This window comes from Rattus norvegicus, chromosome 10 (genome assembly GCF_036323735.1).
Source record: "Rattus norvegicus strain BN/NHsdMcwi chromosome 10, GRCr8, whole genome shotgun sequence".
NCBI classification, from domain to species: Eukaryota; Metazoa; Chordata; class Mammalia; order Rodentia; family Muridae; genus Rattus; species Rattus norvegicus.
In genome coordinates, this window is record NC_086028.1 from 33,808,479 (window position 1) to 33,828,219 (window position 19,741).

The 19,741-nt window shown below is 44.0% G+C and overlaps 1 protein-coding gene and 1 pseudogene across 1 annotated transcript; both read right to left on the bottom strand.

Annotated features, from left to right (window-relative positions):
• Positions 1-12,489: 12,489 nt before the first annotated feature.
• Or2v2c (olfactory receptor family 2 subfamily V member 2C) lies at positions 12,490-13,437 on the bottom strand. The gene has a single exon (NM_214832.1). The coding sequence runs from the start codon at positions 13,435-13,437 to the stop codon at positions 12,490-12,492; it is 948 nt and encodes a 315-aa protein (NP_999997.1).
• Positions 13,438-15,657: 2,220 nt separating this feature from the next.
• Wbp11-ps6 (WW domain binding protein 11, pseudogene 6) lies at positions 15,658-17,753 on the bottom strand (annotated as a pseudogene).
• Positions 17,754-19,741: the final 1,988 nt, after the last annotated feature.

Genomic DNA, 19,741 nt, shown 5'->3' on the forward strand with positions numbered 1-19,741 from the left:
TTTAAAGACATGTGTTGGGGTTCAGATCCAGGACAAGGGGCTGAGGTGCATATTTAACTTACCAAAGTGGACCTGGCCTCCAAGTTCTCCCAGCATTCCTCAGTCCTTACCTGTGACAGGGCATGGATGGATGGTGTACCTGCCCTCTGCCCTAAACTTTCCAGCTGAGGGGTTGGGCTTCCCCTCCCCAAGAAGCCCTTCCCTATATAATGCAGACATTTTGGTTTCCTTCTTCCCATCTCTCTGCATTTTCCTTCTCTCTGCTCGTGAACTCTCTCTCTCTCTCTCTCTCTCTCTCTCTTTCTCTCTCTCCCCCTCCCTCCCTGTCTCCTACCCCATCGGTACTCCCCTGGGCCTCATTCCTTGGGATCAGTGAACCCATTTGAGGGCGTTTCCCAATAAACCGGCTTTTATTATACTCTGACCCGGATTGAATTGGCTCATTTATCAGCAGAGAATAACTTACCGATGTGTATGGAGGTGCCACGACTAAACCCTTACTTTGTATGCTAAAGACTTGATTAATTAACCTTCCTTGTTTTTATGTCTCTGCCTCCAACTGGCAGATCCACCGGGGAACATCAAGTGTGGTCCTGGAAGCTCATGAAATCCATCTCATCTTCTCTCCTTCCTAAGGCCAACACCCAGAGCCTCTCGCCTTCCCTTTATAAATCATTCCCACTCCCCTACCTACCTTTGAGTCTCTGCCAAATGCTAAACACAGGCTGGCTGACTTCCTCGCCTCCTTGCCAGCAGGCTCTGAGTAAAGATCCCATGTTTGCTTTCCCTTTGGATTTTCATTGTCAATCCTACAGGTTCCAAGAAGGATCAAAAAGGAAGCTGGAAACCAAACGAAGACGAATCACGTATTATCCAAACATATGGGCTGCGACTGAGGTAGGCCTGATGGAAATGTATAGCTATAAATGCCTGTGTTAAGAATACAAGAAAAGGGCTGGATAGATGGCTCAGTGGTTAAAAGCTCTTCCAGAGGTCCTGAGTTCAATTCCCCACAACCACTTGGTGGCTCACAACCATCTGTAACGGGATCTGATGCTACCTATGGGCATGCGAGTGTACATGCAGATAGAGCAAATAAAATAAATAAGTCTTTAACTAGCTAACTAAATAAGTCTAGTAGCAATTTATTATGAAAAAAGAATACAAGAGAAGGAGGACTTGGTAAAGAACCGTGATGTTTTAAAGGCCTTAAACCAACAACCTATCCAATCTCCTGCTCTACACACAGTTTAGAAACTTGAAGACAGAAAAGCAAAGTCCGTCTGAGAGGAAGTGGAGAAGTGAGGATCAGAGCAGGCCAGAAAAGATTGGCAAAAACCAACTGAAGGAACAGAAGAGAGAAGAAGGGAAGGACATGGTCCCAGGTTTCAGCCCCAGATGAATGAAAAACAGAAATAAAAATGAAAGCAAAAGGACAAGGCCTAGGTAAGCTGTAGGAGAAATTTTATGATAGATAAAGAGCGTTGACAGAAGCAGAGACATCTGGGAGAATCCAGAGTGACCAAACTGAGCTGAATGTAAGAGAGAGGGAGGCAGAGGGGGAGGGAGAAGGGAGAAGGGTCCAGGTGCCGCAGTCAGGAGGCCCAAAGGTACAAAGAGAAGGTAACCAAAAGGGTTGGATTACATAGGGAAGAGCCACAAGCACATAATACCCTTCCCGGCAGAAAAAAGCATGTCTATTTATCTTTGTATGTTTGTCTCTCTGCTGATACATAGCCACAATTCTTTAGATAAATGCCACTCCATTATAAGGTACAACGAACATGTGACTTTCTACCACAGGACACTGGGTGCAGGGGAGGGGTTTTTCCTATAAGCAACGTGAGGGCTGAAGCTGCCGAACTGCAGGTGGGCTGTGGTTCCTCAGGAAGGTGGGAGGAAAGCTAGGAGAGAGGAGGGGAAAAGGGAGTCAGTGTCTTTAAGTTGCCCACGTGGTGGTGGGGCCCAAAAGGGCATAGTAGCAGGTTTTGGGAGCCACAGAGAAACCTACAGAGCTCCAAGTGGGGGAAGGGTTCCATGCTGCTGCAGATGGCGCTGCAGCCCCTGCAGTAGAGGAGGAGATGGGGAGACCAGGAGAAAAGGGAGATGTCCGCGCATGGGTGTAGAAGGTCAGAGGTATTAGCAGGCTGCAGGACCAAAAGAGGTGCCCACCGGGAGGGCACAGCAGGCCAGAGCCCAGAGAGATGGGAGCCGCTGTTAGAGAGCAGGTAGGGAGAAGCAGCAGAGGAAGACTTGGACTCTAGAGCTTGGAATCAAATTTTGTGAGTGGCAGAAATAAATACATACCTTAGGAGCGTTAGACCAGCAGCTTGGTTCTGGGAAGTTCGGTTCCTTCTACTCCAGTTTATTCAGTACCAGCTGCTTGCTCGGGTTTTTGAGGTCCTCACCTTTGTGTTCCATAAGTTCTGCCTTGTATTTTCACTACCTTCTAAAGTGCCCATTTTATACAGATCCCAACACGACCGTGGTGGCCTTGGTAACTATAGATATTCTGGCCTTTATGGTGGGGCCGTTGGACAATGGTGTGAAGTGATGTGCATTCAGCCTAAATGGAGTGGTAGCTGCTGGATTTGGGTCCTTCCCCAGGCAACCTCACGTGTTGAAACCTTCTTGGGAGGGTAGCCAGCCATAGTGGGCTCTCAGCTCGCCTAGCGGCACGAAGGCACACGGCTATTTTGAAGTTACCAGCACATTTCTCCTTTTGCATACGGATATTTAACACATTGCACGAGATAGCATAGTGTTTACTGTGTACCAGGCTGTAAGACAATTTCACCTAAGTGCAAGCAAATACATGCTAGCAACTTTTTAAGTAGGTTTGGCTTGGCTGTGATATTCCATACATTAGACAGATAGAAGTTATTTTTGTATTATTTGCAACTAACTAAGACCATACCGGTGAGTTGTTGAGAAGCATTCATATTAATTAGCAACATTATCTAAAGGAAATAGCTTAAGGAAGGAGATGTTAATTGAGCTCGTGGTTTGAGAGAAGCCACTGAAGCCTGGGCAGAACGGCTTAATCCCCGGTTGCAGACCTGTGTGGTAGACTGTTAACATCTTTGTGGGCCAGAAATTAGAAAGTGTGGGGACAGAACCAGTGGCTGGCTTATCATTTTCAAAGAGCCATCCCTGGTGACGTCCTTCTACCAGCTAGGACCCACCTTCTGAAGGGCCCGAAGCCTCCTGATTGACAGCAGCAGAGGAGCAAACATTCAAAGCAGGAGACAGTGGGGGATGCTTTTTACATTAAGCCACAGCCACAATAAACAGGGCTGGGTAGAGCTCAGGGGGAGAGTACACTCAGCATGAGGAAGGCCCTGGGTCCTGTGTGCAACATCAAACCAAGAGGCAGAAGCCACGGACCCCGCCGAAATAGACAAACTCAGCTACTCCGAAGCAAACACTTTTTTCTTTCTTTCTTTCTTTCTTTCTTTCTTTCTTTCTTTTTTTTTTTTTGCAGCCTTTGACATTGAGTGGAAAGTCTCACACACACCGAGCAAATGCTGGCTCTGCCTTCATCCCCATTTAATAGCTAGGGACACGGATGTATGGAGAGTCTGTGAAACCTGTCAAGCAAAACAGAGTGATCTGGACCCCATTCTCCCGTTACCTAGCACTGGATCTACATTTCAAGGCTAGGCTCACATCTCTATGAAAATGTTTAGGGATGTTTTATTGATAACGAAAGCTCATATTTTAGCAACAACAGTGAAGAAAACCTAAGGAGAACAATGCCTACTATCACCTCTTAAAACAAAAACTAACCAGGCATGGCGTTGCATGCCTGGAAACCCAGGATTTGAAAAGTATAGACAGGAAGGTCAGGAGTTCAAGGTCATCTTGGTGCCAGTAAAAACTGGGCTATGTAAGATCCCCTCCCTCCAAAGCCAAACCAAACGACCCAAAAGAGAACCAGAAAGAAAGAAAAAAAAAGAAAAAAGAAAAAACAAACAAACAAACAAACAATACGGCAAAATGAAAGCAAACAAACTCAAAGCCAGATCCCGTTCTTACTCAGGCCTGGTTGTTCTCTTCTTGGCTCTCTGCTGCCTCCATGTGGCAATTCGCTTTCCTAGTCGGTGAGACTACTCACTCACTGAGAGCTACTGACTCACAAGACAGTCCTTCACTATGGTCCTGGAATGATCTTGTCCTAGGTAAAGTGCCATGAACAAGTCTTCCTGGTCCGTGGGGCAACATCACTCCATTTTCCTCGTCAGTTAGTGACAGGTTTGACTGGTTGCAGATTACCACACTGGAGTTATTCTCAAGGGCTACCCTTTGCTAACTCGGTCATTCCACCATCAGAGGCTCCTGCTGACCCTTCTAAAACATTCCCTGACTCCTTCTCAGTTGCCACTTCCCACCTGACACCAGCATCTGTCATTGTTACTGTTCATGGGTGGCAATGCTCCCTAACTGGGCTAATTAATTTATGTTATGCATGTCAGCACCTCTGGATTTCCTTGTTTGACTTTTCCATCATTCCATAGGCTGTCCCCTACCCCAGGCTAATGGTGATGCTGCGTTTGCATACCGTATGGATCCCAGGCTGCTTAACAAAGTGACTGTTATGTTCTCAGCAAATACCCTTTGAGCAGCATTCATATTGTCCAAAAAAAAAAAAAAAAACCTGTGAAAATTTTTGTCTTGGCTCCCATGTTTCAACTCTGTCTGCTCGGTGTTTAGGCAGCAGTTTTGTTTTGTTTCCTTTGGATGAGAGAGCAGCAAAAAGCCACTTTGTCTCCACACTGTTCTTTGGAGGAAACATAGTCTGTGTCCCATATCAGCACTTTTCTTGATCCCCATTTTTCTCTGTCTTTGTGCAGTGCCTCCCTACTGCACACAATTCCTCAATTCAGGGACCCAGAGATGGTCTCACAGACAGAAAGAAGGAAGGTAAAGGAAACATCAACAAGACATTAAGAGGGGCTGGAAAGTTGGCTCAGTGGTTTAGAGCAATGGGTGTATAGTTCCTGAGTTCAATTCCCAGTGACCACATGGTGGCTCACAGCCATTTGTTATGGGATCTGATGCCCCCTTCTGGTGTATTTGAGGACAGCTAGTGTACTCTTATGCATGAAATACATACATACATACATACATACATACATACATACATACATACATTAAAAAAAAGACACCAAGGAAAAACAAGGGAAGAAATTGGAGGGCCCCAAAAAAGAATGGGGAGCTGGAGAGAAGACTGCTCTTCCAGAGGTCCCAGCAACCACATGGTGGCTCACAACCATCTGTAATGGGATCCAATGCCCTCTTCTGATGTGTCTGAAAAGACAGCGACAGTGTACTCACATACATAAATTAAATATTTCCCCCTTCCTCCAACAACAGTAGGACAGACAATAGGAGGAAAAGGATATGCTGGTTCACAAAGAGAATCTCACTTTCCTTTGGTTGGGTGTCCTGAAGAAAACATAATTCAGCATGACTACCCTATAGAGGGAGTTCTAGCATTAAAATAACCATTTCCTCTTCCCCCTGCTTGCTCTTACTAGGTGAGAGGGACAGGAAATAACTGCTCCTTCTGACCCGAGCTCCTTCCTTAGTCTCCACTAACCCAGAGAGAGAAAATAGGAACACGTTGCTTCCATACTCACAAATATTTGGAATTGATCCTATACCTTGTGACCTACTTCTATCTGGTCGGGAAGTGTGCTTCATAGGTGTGCAGAGGGCCAGAGTGTACACCCATTGTGTCTGCCTTCCCTCATAGGTTATAGTGCACAGGACCAAGAGTCTACATCCTTTGTGCCCTACATCCCTCTCTAGTCCTCTCCTTTCTGTTTTACCCCAAAAGTGTCCCAGACTTTACAATAAACTTTATCATCAAAGTTTTAATTTTTTTGACATGTGCCACCCATGTAAGTCCATCTTCCCACTGGCCAATCCTGTCTGAGAAGGCTCATCTTCTATCCTGTGACCTCTATTTCAAGAGCAGAGAGATTCCTCCAGGCTTTGAGGAGGGCAGGGCTATGGGACAAATGTGAATGTGACAGATTAAACATCTGCTCTCATGGAATTTCCTGTTTAGATTTAGTGGAGCACAATAAATATACAATTTTTGCCTGTATGAAAAAGTCACAACAAAATCCACTTTTTTTTACAATGAATATATGCTAAGAAAAATAAAATAAGTGACACAATAATTTTATAACTAATATTAATGTCCCTGATTGCCAATGTAAAAAATTATGAGGAAATAACGGAGAGGAAAATAATCTGAGCACAGGAAAATGGAAGAGTCAGGAACCACAGGCGTTGATGTTCTTGGTCCATTTTGCACACACTTAACATGCTTTTAGGGATGGGGAGATGGCTCAGCAGCGAAGGGCACTGGTTGCTCTTCTGGAAAACCTGGGTTTGGTTGCCAGCATCTGCATGGAAGCCTTTTATTCTCCTCTCCCACATTACGTCCCTTCCACCATTTCCCCTTCATTTCCTTCTCCCAGTACCTGCCCTCACCTCCCCTTTCCTCCAAATCAACTCCTCCTCTGTTTCTCCTCAAAAACAAAATACACAGAAACAACAACACAACAATGCAAGTCCCCTCAACCCCAGAGATATCCATCAAATATGACCCCAAAAGATGCAATAAGACTGGACACAAACGTGGTATCATGGCTGGACATGGCAACCCAGCAGGAGGAAAAGGCTCCCAACAGCAGGAGAGAGTCAGAGACTCTTTTACTCTCACTGTTGTGTGTCCCAAAGAACAGCAAGCTACAAACCGTAAGCTGTATGCAGAGGACCTAGCTCAGACCCATTTGTGGTCCATGTTTGTAACGTCAATTTCTGTGAGTCCTTGTGAGCCCTGCTTAATTGATTGTATGGGTTGAGTTCTCATAGTGACCGTGACCTCTCTGGCATCTACAATTCTTCCTCCTCAACTTCTACAGTGTTACAGGATATTTGATCCCCCTGTGAACCTTAGCACACACATTTAATCCCTCTGGCTAGAATAAAGACATGCCTTTAATCCCAAACAATGAAGGTAAAGTCAGTTTGCAGAAGGAAGCAGCCATGTTTGAAAGTCATGTCTTATTGAGAGGCAGACAAGGTAATGGATCAGAGAAAGATTTGACAGAATAGGATATGCCCAAATCTCATGAGGAAAGAGAGGAGGGAGAAACTACTTAAGAGAGGAGAGAGGGAGGGGAGGCAGTTTTACCAGTAGAGATTTACAGAGTCACGTGGAAGAGAGAACAGGTTAGATACAAGTAAAGACAGAACTGAAGAGCCCAGAGTAATTCCACACATTGGTCTGCTGCCCCATCTTACTGCCCTCAAGTATATTCTTTTCAGCTGCAGTAAAACCACCTGACCTGCCTTAGCCCCACAAACATTGAGATAAGATGGCTGCCGTAGAATAGCCCAGAGCCTGTACAAACATCCTGCTATCCTCTACACCCTAGGCCTAAGAACTGACCCTCGATTTATGGATTCATTCTGTATTATCCCCTGAATATCTACTCATGGGTTTATGCTTCAGACTGCCCCCAAGCTTCAAGGTCCTCATTGTCAGGTCCCCAGCCTGACCTTGACCCTGGACTATTAGAAGTGTTTCCCTGAGTTGAGTAGGTGGTCCTTTCTTTATTATTTTCATACCCATGTGCAGAATGAGCCAGAGAATGAGGAACCATTAGACTAGAACAGATTGCCAGAGTTAGTGTGAATCAAGCAGAGCAATTGAAGGGGTATGTATGGGGGAGCAGATTGAATTGGTCAGCAAGGAGTGACATTTGAGCCAGAATAACTGAATTGAAATCATCCAGCCCGGGATCAGAAAGAACAAGAAGGGTGAGCTTATTCAGCAGAAAGTCTCAGAAGCCAACAACATTCTAGCCCTAGATAAGATTGTATGGAGGCTAGAAGTTTCCAGGACTAGGCCTAGGTTAGCAGATGGAGGCGGTAAGCCTCAGAGATTTCAATTAATGCAGGAGAATAAATGACACTTTTACACTGAAGGGTCCCCTGGCTCCACCTAGTGGGTGGCAGTGGTCTCTGCAGCTGCTCCCATAAGCTGCTGCTTGATGCCTCTCTGATGATAGCTGGGCTAGGTCCCAAACTGCAAGTATAGCAGAATATTATTAGAAATCATTTCATTGACCTCCCCACCTTCTACTCCAGTGGTGTTTGGTTCTATCCTGGGCCTCTGGGGTGTCCTGATGCTTCCTGGCCATTCAGGCAGTGTCAGACATAGGCTCCCTCTTGAGGAGGTCCAGTCATGGGTTGGTCACTCCCACCACCCTCATTTCATTAGCCCCTCTTGCAGGCAGGAGAGATTGTGGCCAACACCATCCTTACATGCAGACCTATATGCAGGCAAAACACCTAAGCACATAAAAAGACAATAATAAGTTTTTCTCCAGTAAATAACCTGGAATTTCCCATAGGTCAGTTGCTTAGCACCTGTAGTGGAATCTCTCTCTCTCTCTCTCTCTCTCTCTCTCTCTCTCTCTCTCTGTGTGTGTGTGCTGTGTTCTACTAAGGCTAAGCTAGACATTTCAGGAAAGCAGAGTGTACATCTCTCCCTTGTTCACACTTCCTGTTGGTCTCCATTTTCTCTCCAGGTACCATCCTTCAATCCTATTTTTTTTTAAATCTGCAGTTTTGCAGACAGAAAAAGAAAAGATGTTCATCTTTCTGAGTCTGTTTTATTTTAATAGCCTTTCTTATATAAGACACATTTTCCAGTTAATTGAAGTATATGCCTAGACAAAAGGAAAGTCTCTTGTGATCCCGTTTCCCCAAATGTCTCAGGGGTAGCAGCTGATCAATAGATATCTGTCAGTTGAAAACCTGATTTTGAATTAAGTGTATCAGCTCATGGTAAACCTCTGTATAGCTTTGCCAGACCCTGGGTTTAAGTCTCATGGTAGATCTTTGTGCAGCATGTCCAGGTGCTGGGTTTGCTGCAAACAGAATAACAGCAAACTGGCTTTTGTCTGGGCAATGCAGTGGATACATAGTTCATGCCCTAAAGGAGCAGACAAAGAAGAAACACCCCAAATCACCCTGACTTAGGCGAAAGTTAGAAAAACATTTTAATGCTGTTTTAAAAGTATTTGTTTATTTTTAGATTGAAACAAGTATCCAAGGCTGTGCTGAATTTCTAATCCTCCTGCCTCCACCACACGTGTGCTGGGATTATAGGCAAGTACCTATATTACCCAGGGCTTTTGGTATATCAGGCAGGTCCTTCATCAACTGAGCTATGTCCTCAGCCCAACTGAACTGTTTTTTTTTTTTTTTCAGCAGGGGTCTTATGCATGCTGGGCTGGCTTTGAACTTGTAGTGTAACTGAGGGTGATACTAAGTTTTTGAGTATTCTGCCTCTGCTTTTTTTTCTTTAACCCAATTGGTAAGATATAATTGCCCACCCAAACATACAAAGCCCAGTACCATCCATCCCTTAAGAACATTTGTAACAACCTGTAAAGGTGCAGCGTGGAATCTTAACGTCACCCGCCATATTGTCCTGCCACGGCTTCTCTCACTCCCTCTCCTCTCCTCCTTTCCGTTCCAGTCTCCTCCTCTTCCTTCAAATTTCTCTCCCACCCATCCTTCTTTCTCCTCCAATGACAGGCCTCCTTCTATCCTGTACCTGCCCCTCATCTGTATTTTACAAATTCAATGGGGAGAAGGTTCTGGTGAAGTCACCTGATTCCTGAGTATGTGACTAGGTAGCTGTCCTTGGGGCAGTGAAATTAGCATCAAAATACAGATAACTCCAGGGCAATACACAACATTTGCCCCTTTTTGTCCAGTTAAAAAGTCTTTTCACTTACATATAAATTGAGTACAATTATTACCATTCTACAATTTATAAAACATATGATATACTCAACACCCAGTCCATCACTATACCAGTTAAACAGAACATTTAGTTATTCATTCTAGCTTAAGAAAGGCTTAAAATCTGTATTATATCTTGGCTAGCTTGCATGCTATCTGATAACTATCCAATAAAATATGTATTTTCATAGTTAAACAGCTTATAGGTTATGAGACTGCAATCAGTCTTCAACCCTGTCAGAAATCTTTGAATGACCAAATATCTATACACATAGGAAGCCTAACACAGCTTGCAGAACTGAGAGGTTGTAGAGACAAATCTCCACTAGCACAGTCCCCTGTTAGCAACATGTGAGCGCAAGTCTTAAGCCTTCTGGCCCAAAATCAACTGACAGACTCTTGAAATGCAGATTTTGAAGGGCTGATCACCCTGTATTGGCAGAGTTTATCAGTTAACTATTCAGTGTAATTTGTCCTTTTCTGGACAGTATTAATCTGCAGATGAAACAGGCAGTTTTGTCCAGTGGCTGCCTAGCCACAAAGTATTGTCTCATCTAGAGATAGAGATGTTCAAATTCTTTGTTAAATCTGCCAAAGGGGAACTGTTAGGAGCAGATATGTCTCAAAAAAAAAATAACTAGATTCTTGAGTCCCAGATTATTAGACATTTGCCACCAAACCAAGTTTATAGCAGAACATTTTTCAAAATTTTATTTACTGATAAAGTCTCAATAATTCCTAGAATCTATCAACTCTCCTGTCCAAAAAGTATCTGGGACTATAAATCTGAACCCTCACAGGCAGGTATCCAAAACTTGTAGGGCAAATTCGTGTCTTCTTGGAAGAGGGATGAATTAATTCTACAGGTTCAGTGCTTATGGATGAATAGTTCTGGTTGGTTCATAATATGTATGGTGTAATACATGCAAAATATGAGGGAGATTAAAGGCATGAACTTAAAGAGGAACACTTTCTAGAAGAAGAGGATCTGGTCAGATTAAAATTTGTACAAGGCAGGTGGTTAGGGTAAGAAGAAAAGAGGAACCAGAAAGGTATTTAGTACTGTAAACACTGAAATCAGTTGGCTGGCTTGGGCACCACAAGAGGCATCAGCAAGAGACCAGTATGCTCACACAATGGAAATTCTGGCTGCTACAAGGACACAAACTTCTACTTTCACAAATCCTTGGAGATTTCCTTTATCAATTAGGGCTTCCAGAGAAGGAAGCCCCCCTGTAAAGTTCTTTGAAATAAAACATGTTCACTATAAAATGCTTGTTTTGAGAATTTATCTCAGCAGGCCAATAGCATGTCCCCAAAGCAGCACTGGTTTTGTCTCTGTCTCTCTGTCTCTCTCTGTGTCTCTGTCTCTGTCTCTCTCTCTCCTCTGTCTCCCTCCATCTCTGTTTGTCAGTCTCCATCTGTTTCTCTCCTTGTCTCCCTGGTGATAGGCTTGAATCTAGCATCCCACACATGCTAAGCAGACATTGAACCAATGACTTCCATCTCACCCATCCCACTTCTTAAATGTCGTATTTTCTCATGCCATTCTTCTCCATGATCAGAGTCTGAGACTGACCAAGCACCTTCCTGGGGCTTAGCAAAACTTCCAGCACTTGGTTTGAATCCCCCATCCCCTACTTTGCTCTCTGCTCTCAAAGAGATAACTGGGTTTTTCAGGAAATGATTTTATTACAAATGTGGGCGAACAACTGATGCTTGACTCAACACAAAGGATGTGAGTCCTATTTATACTCAGAATGTAAATGGCATTGAATAGAAGGTCAAATTTTGCTGATGTCTTCAACCTCAAGGGAAACATGTTAGTCTACACAGTCAAAGTGTGAGCAGGAGACCTGCCGCTGCCCGGATGACTAGAGTCAGGTTAAGCATCAGGTTGAGGTTCAGCCTCAAGCAAAGAAAAAAATGACAAGAACAATTGAAACAGAAATGATGAACAGTCGCATACTGTGTGCATCCATTATTCCATGTGCATCTTCTAGGTCCCACATTCAGAATAAGGAATCAAACCCGTTTTAGCCTGTTTCTCCTGAATAGCACAATATTCCATTTTTACTGCTTGAATCAACCGTAAAAGATTTCACACTATTAAATGAGAAGTCTCTCTAAAAAAAAAAAAGAGCCTTACTTTCTGCCATCTGGAAAATTTTTCATTCATGCCACTAATAGGAGGCTGTATTGTATAAATAACAGATTAGTGGTAGCTTTATCAACAAATAAAGTGCATGGCCAGTATGTAAATTAGAGAAAAATGATCATGTGTGTCCCGGCGCCTGGACCTTAAGAGACTCTGTGAACATCAGTGAGAAGGGTTACGTCTTCTGGTAAAGGAAACACTAAGTGATGAACGACACAATCTCAATGCTCCGATCCTGCAGTGCTTGGGTCGTCAGAGGTTTTCCTCCCTCCACAATGTACTTAGCAAAAAGTCTGCAAAAGACTGAGGGGGAAAACTCATGGATCACAAGAGATACAGCTAGTACTGCCTTAGGGTTCGTTAAGTCCTGTCCCAGAACACACGTGTCACACACCTCACTGTTAATGATTAAACTGTGTGATTACACACAGACAAGGAGTTATTTACTGGTCATAACACAGCTACAATGAGACAGAGTCCAACTCCAGAGCTCAGTGATGGCTGCCAATCCTGCAGCGGTCCAGCCGTTTCTGCAGTGCTCCTATCACATCACGATTCCTCAAACTATAAATGAGGGGATTGAGCATAGGAGTAAGGACTGTGTAGAAGATAGACACCATCTTGTCCTGACTTGGAGTCCGGTATTGTCTTGGCCTCAAGTAGATGAACATGGCTGCTCCATAGAAGAAGGAGACAGCTGTGAGGTGGGAGGAACAGGTGGCCAGAGCCTTTTTCTGGGATTTAGCAGAGTGCATACGGAGAACGGTTCCTAGGATGCGAGTATAGGAGGCTACAATGATGGAGAAGGGAAACAAAAGCATGAAGACACAGCAGACAAACACTACCTTCTCAAATAGGGATGTGTCCTCACAGACCAGCTTCAGCAAGGAGAGTATCTCACAGAAGAAGTGGTCCACCTCCCTCAAGCTACAATAGGGGAAGGTCATTACCACCACCATCTGCACCAGGCCATCTACTATCCCAAAGGCCCAAGAGCTCCCAACAATCTGCAGACAGACCTTCTGATTTATGAGGACAGGGTAGTGGAGTGGATGGCTAATAGCCACATAGCGATCGTAAGCCATGAGTCCTAACAAGAGACCCTCAGAACCCACAAGACAGACATAGAGGCCAATTTGTATGCCACAACCCACAAAAGAGATGGACTTCTTGCCAGACAGGAAGTTGACTGCCATCTTTGGCACATTGGTACAGACCAGCATGAGGTCCATGAGGGAGAGCTGACTGAGGAAGAAGTACATGGGGGTATGAAGACGGGGATCAGTGTAGATGAGGAGGATGAGGAGGACATTTCCACAGAGTGCCACTGTGAAGACTAGCATAACCACAGAGAAAAGAAGAAGATCTGTTGGGCTGTAGGAAAAAATGCCCAAGAGGATAAAGTCATCTGTGAATGATTGGTTCAACCACATGGCCATGATCACCTGCTGTACTGGACCATCTGAAAACATAGACAAAAACATATTAATTGACTCTCCTCTCCCTTGAGTCTCATTGCAGACTGAAACTTGCATTTGGAATGAAAAATAAATACAACTACATTTCTTTCTAGTGTTATAACTGTAACTGTCTAAGCTGTAGCTTTATCCCATATCCTGGAAAGTGCTATCTCATCACCTCCTCTCCTTTCATTAAAGAAAAAAAAAGGAAAAAAAAGGGGGGGGGCGAGGAGGTGAGAGGAAGAGACTGGGTACAGAGGAGGGAGGGGAAGCTATGATTTGGTTATAAGGTAAATTAATTAATTAAGTTAAAAAACCAAGAAAAACCTCAGCAACAAGCCCTTGATAGAGACAGAGGATATGCTAATATATAAATAGAAAAGGGGAAATGAAACAAGTACTGAGAATAGGGATTTTATAAAAAGAAAGAATGTCTGTTTATGTGGGTGCATGCGTTGGGGCAGGAAAGAGTGTGGGACTCACCTTTTATCGGGTTTCCTGCAGGAAAACAACACAGAAATGTAATACAGATACCCAATGGAGGTACTTCTACCAAAGTAATTCAATTGTCCTTTTCCTGTTCTCTCACTTACTAAGTAGCTGTTCTTCACAGATCTCATCTCCTTCACCAGCTGTACCAACCTCTCAGCCGGGCTGTGGGTATTTATACCACCCTTGGAACTCTATTTCAGTGAGTCTCAATAAGCAGCATCTTCTTATGAGGAGAAAGTTGACCAAATAATACATACTTGACGTGATAGAGGTGACAGTTCCACAATCTGATCATTACATATTGTGTATGTTAAATAATATACTCCATCCCATAAATATGTATAATTATTATGCATCAAAGCAAAGGAATAGAGAAGGAGAAAGTGGACTGAGTTAGTGAGATGGTGATGACGGATCAGAACCAGCATCTAAGAACTGGACGACTCACTGATGGCTGCCTGCCCCCTTCTTCCATCTTTTACTTGACTTGCAGAACTGCCTCCTATTGTCCATGTAGGAGCTTAATACCAAGAATGAGTAAGAAAGTCTCATGAGAGTCCACAAATGCCCGCTCTGGAACCAGAATCCCCAAGCTTACAATTAAAGCCACTCAAAGAGGAAACTTGGAGAGAATAGCAGGGCCAGAGCCAGTGGGGACAGATAGAAAGCTACACAGAGTTTCTACTGTGTGGGCTAGCCCGAGCTCAGGAATATAGAAATTTAAGGTTAGTTTCTTCATGTTTTATCACCATATCCTTGTTATCCTCAGGGGCCATGATAGGACCTCTACTGTACCTGTGCCCTCAGACCCTCTCAGCCAATTGTGGCCCTAACTTGCTCTTTCTTTTCCATAACAAAGGCAGCCTATGTCCACTAGCTGCCCACGATATGTAGAGAATTTGGTGAGATCTCATGTTACATATATATGTATATATATATATATGAATATAATTGAATATAATTTGAGCACCGGCTAGGTGTAATGGTCCATACTGTAATCCCAGCACTTGGAAAGCTGAGGGAAGAGAATAGAAAGTTCAAAGCTAACAAGAGCTACTTAGTTACTATCTGTTTCTGTGAAGAGACCCCATGACCAAGGCAACTCCTAAAAGAAAGCATTTAATCGAGGGCTGGCCTACAGTGTCAGAGGCTCAGTCCATTATCATTATGACAGAGAACATGGCAGGAGGCAGGTGTGGGGCTGGAGGAGGAGCTGAGAGCTACATGGTTATCCAAAAGTGTGGAGGGGTGGGAATACCTGCCTCTGGGATGGTTTTTTTAAACTTCTGGGAAATAACTTTAATCCAAGAATTGTGTATTTTCTTCCCACATATCCTGCTTTGAGTTAAGAAATGATATTGTAGTCCATTTCACTACAAGGAAAATATTACAAAAATATTTACACAAAAATATTAAACTCAAACACAAAAGTCAAGGTGAAATAAATCTTTTGTCTCCATAATTCTCTACTCTAGTGCTATGGCACATGAGTCAAAACAAGTAACTAAGACCTCCCTGACAGAACTCCCAAAATGGAGAGGGAAATGGTGGTGTCCAAGGGAACAGGGGTTAGAGGCAGTGCTTCACATCCTGGTTTATTATAAAGAAGTACCTTGTGTGGTGGGATTCCAGGAGGCAAACATTAGGAGGCTCCTGGAACTGGACTTGGAAAATACCTGACAGTGGACATTGTTCTTCACTCTAAGTTTAACAAAAGCCTATTTGTCCACAAACCAGTACTCTGACCGGAAGCCGGCCTGGCAGATCTGGAAGCTGCTTTGGAGGACCAGATCTGGGGGCTGCTTTGGCAACAGACGTAGCAGAGTCATCATCTGACTTTCTTTGGGGAGCAGCAGTAGCCTCCGTATTCTCGCGGCAAACCCTCAGTGCAGCGACCACAAACCGTGTGACCTCTGCTTTGAGATTGGTGATATGGGGCTTGACACTGATCGTTGCCGTGGATTTCTTCTCAGTGGTGGCTGCGGTTGCATTATCTGCCTTCGGTTGGTGAGTGAAACTGGGTGGGTCACTCAACACCCCTGGGTTGGGCAAGGGAGCTGGTGGGAAATGGCCATGTGGGGTAGCTCCAAGAGGAGGCACAAAGGGTGTGCACATCATGCCAGGATGATGATGAGGGATACCTGGAGGTGCAGGAGGAGGTAGCCTTGGTGGGGGTACATGAGGATGGGTTCGGGGGAGGGAAGACCTGGAGGTGGGCCTTGGGGAAGACCAGGAGATCACCCTGGTGGTGGTCCTGGAGGTAAAATTTTGGTAAAGACCCTAGGATCCCAGGCATTCCAGGTGATCTCAGGAATGGAGGTGACCCTGGAGGTGGCCCAGGAAGACCTGTAGGTGGTCCAGGAGACTGTAAGGGTGGGGCAGGTGGTGGTCCAAGAGGAATGGACTGTGGAGGAGCCTGCTGCTGTGAAGAGGCAGCAGAGGAGCCATCAGAGTGGGGATCTTCTTCCTGCTGCTTTTGTGATTGCTTCTCTGCTTCAGAATCATCAGAGTCATTGTCATTGTCATCCTCCTCCTCCTCTGAAAATTCCTCCACTTCCCGTTCTTCCTCAGGGATTTCCTTACCTGCTGATCACAGCATCATGGCTTGAAGAAGAGTCAGCTCCTTCAAGGTCTTCCTTGATTTCCCAGGCATATCAGCAAATCGGACCCTCAAATCTGGCTTCTCACTGTTGTCACACTCACTGTCACTGATGATGCCTGAACTCCCAGTTGCTCTTTGCGTCAAATCTGTCAGTGTCACTGTCCTCAGTACTGTCATCGTGCTTATCCTGACCCATGTCCTCAGGATAGCCGTCGTCTTCACTGGTGCTGGACATGTTGTCATCATTACCCCACCGAACAAGTTCTGGACTATACAGCTTGTCTTCATCTTGCCTCTGAGGGGTAAGATCTAAAGCAAAGCCCACTTAATGGCTGTACATCAGCAGAACTTGAGGAGGAGGTGGGCTAAGAGGAAGGCCTGGCAGCTTTCTGCCAGGAGACAAATGTGGAACATCATGTTCCTGGAAAGGAAGGATAGAAACAGCTCACGTTGGAGGCCCATATGCTGAGTTTTCTTCAGGATGGGGGGTGGCTGGGCACCAGGAAGAGGAATGTCCTGGATCAAGATGTTGGAAGGATCACGTGGCATATGAGGCAAAGGGATGTTCTCTACTTCCATGAGCTGAGCATTCTTGATGGCATTAAAGTACCGGCTCAGTTGAGCTCCCTTCTGTTCATATTCCACTTCTAGCTTTCTCAGTTTTGTACATATCTGGATTTTCTTTTTTTTTTTTTTTATAAAGTTTTAGAATTCATTCAAAGGTTTCCCGCAGTTTTTCTATGCTTGTCTTTCAGTACTTTCTCATTCAACTGTGGCTGTTGCACTGGGTTAAAATTCATTTCCTCTAATTTCTCCATGTCTTGAAAATCTATTTGGGATCTTTCATCTTCAAAACTGCAGCTTGGATCATCATGCGCTGCTTTTTGTTCTTTTCAACTCTCTTTTTCGTACCTCTTTTCTGGCTTGGTCTATTCGGGTTCATAAACTTCCCACTCTTTGTGGGGATGTTGATCTTTGTCCCATGTTGACAATTTATATGATTTACTTTTTAGTTAAAAACAAAACAAAACAAAACAAAATGACTGTGAGGCTCCCAGATTAGTGCCAGCAGCTAGCCGGTGGTCCCCGAGTACTTTCTGCAAAGGGGTTTTACCTCTGCCTCTTTGTCAACCACCAAGGCACCACCATCTTGAAACCCAGGGTGGGTTTTTGAAACCTCAAAGCCCTTCCTTAAGGACATAGTTCTTCCAGAAACACCACACCTAGTCCTCTAATCCCTCTCAAGTAGTAGCACTCACTGGTGATTAAGCAACCAAATATATGAGACTGTGAGGACAGTCTCCTTCAAACCACCAAAGGCACACAGAAAGACTCTGGCAAACAAAGGAAAAGAAAGAAAGAAAAAGGTGGGTACTGAACACAAGCGTGGTCCTGAGGCATTTATAAACTACAGGAAAGAGAAGAACTGCTGATATACTCACAAAACTGTGTGTAGTGCCTGTCCTTTATGTTAGAAAGGCCATTTCCAGAATAGATATCAGTATCTTCATCCCTTTCCACTTCAGAGAAGTTTTCTAGAGACCAGAAGGGTGGCTTTGTAATAGGTGGAAAATCAAACACATTGGTGTCTAGAGCAGTGAGGATAGGAGGAGAAAACTCATCACCTTGAGAGAAGATGACAGTGGGATCTTGATCAGAATGAAGAACACAGCACTGCACACAGAATTATGGAGAGGAGGAGGGAAGGAACAAGACACCATTCACAGCAGCACAACAGGAGGGATGACCATCTCATGTATGGCAATCCACTTTCTGGTAACCCAAGAGAGCCTGGGACTATTCATCGTTGTGCAGAACAAGGAACAAAACACCAAACAGACCTGAATCTTTGTCTTTGTTGGGGCGCTTTTAGAGGCTTTATACCCACAGGGAACTGATGGGCACTGTGACTTACATCTCATCAAAGGAGGAACTAAACCCACATGAAAGTATGGTGCAGCTGAAAATGAGGACAAGTGGATTATTTTGCTGCAGAAGGGCTTACCCTTCTCTGAGCCTTCCTTCTAACCCTGGCCTTGTTGAGGAAGCATGATGTTTTGGTCTGTCTACTTTCAAAAGACATGGTCTCTGCTGCTGCTGTAAAATTAAATAAATGACTTTCTTTTGTCCCGCAGTAGATCTGGCACAATACCGCCCCATGACATCTGTTTGATATTTTCATCGTACTCAACAAAGCATCTCACCCACTTTGCTCTATTCCACATCAAACTACTGATGGCTACTCTCTGAGCCTCGCAACAATCTCTTCCCATCTAGTTACCAAGGCAGGTTGCCACCATCCAGACATACACGTCCCAATTCTGTGGCAGGCCCAGTATCCTGCCACCGCACACACTCTCTTGAACTCAAATTAAATTGCCACATGAAATAACACACAACACAATAACCTCTGATCCAATTGATAATATATAATTTGCTCATCTAGACATACAAAGTCCTGTATACATTCATCCTTTAAGAATATTCATAACAACCTGTAAATATGCTCTCCTAGCTGCTCTCCTCTCCTCTCTAAAACTTTTCTCCTACCCTTCCTTCCTTCTCGTCCATTGACAGGCCTCGTTCTATCTTGTACCTGCCTTCACTGCATTATGACATCATCCTACATTTCACCCTTTCTATCTAATTAAAAAAAACTTTTCTCTCAAATAAGTTGAGCACAGCTACTATCATTTTGTAAATAAAAAGCATAAAATATACCAAACACGCAGTCCAATACTTTATCAATTAAACAGAACATTTAGTTATCATTCCAGCTTAAGAAAGGCTTAGAATCTATGTTATATTCTGGCTAGCTTGTATGCTATCTGATAACTATCTAATAAAATATGTATTTTCAAAGTTAAATAGCCTGATAGACTATGAGTCTATAATTAATCTTCAACCCCCTCAGAAATCTGAGAATGACCAAATATCTATAAAAAGAGGAAGGTTAACAAGGCTTACAGAACTGAGAGGTTGTAGAGACAAAGCTCCACTAGCACAGTCCTCTGTTAGCATCATTTGAGGGCAAGTTTCAGCCTTCTGGCGCAAAATCAAGTGACAGACTCTTGAAATGCAGAAACTTCAAAGGGCTGATAATTCTGGCTCAGCAGAGATTATCAGTCAACAACTATTCTGTATAAAGTGTCCCCTTTTGGAAAGTATTAGTCTGTAGATGAAATAGGC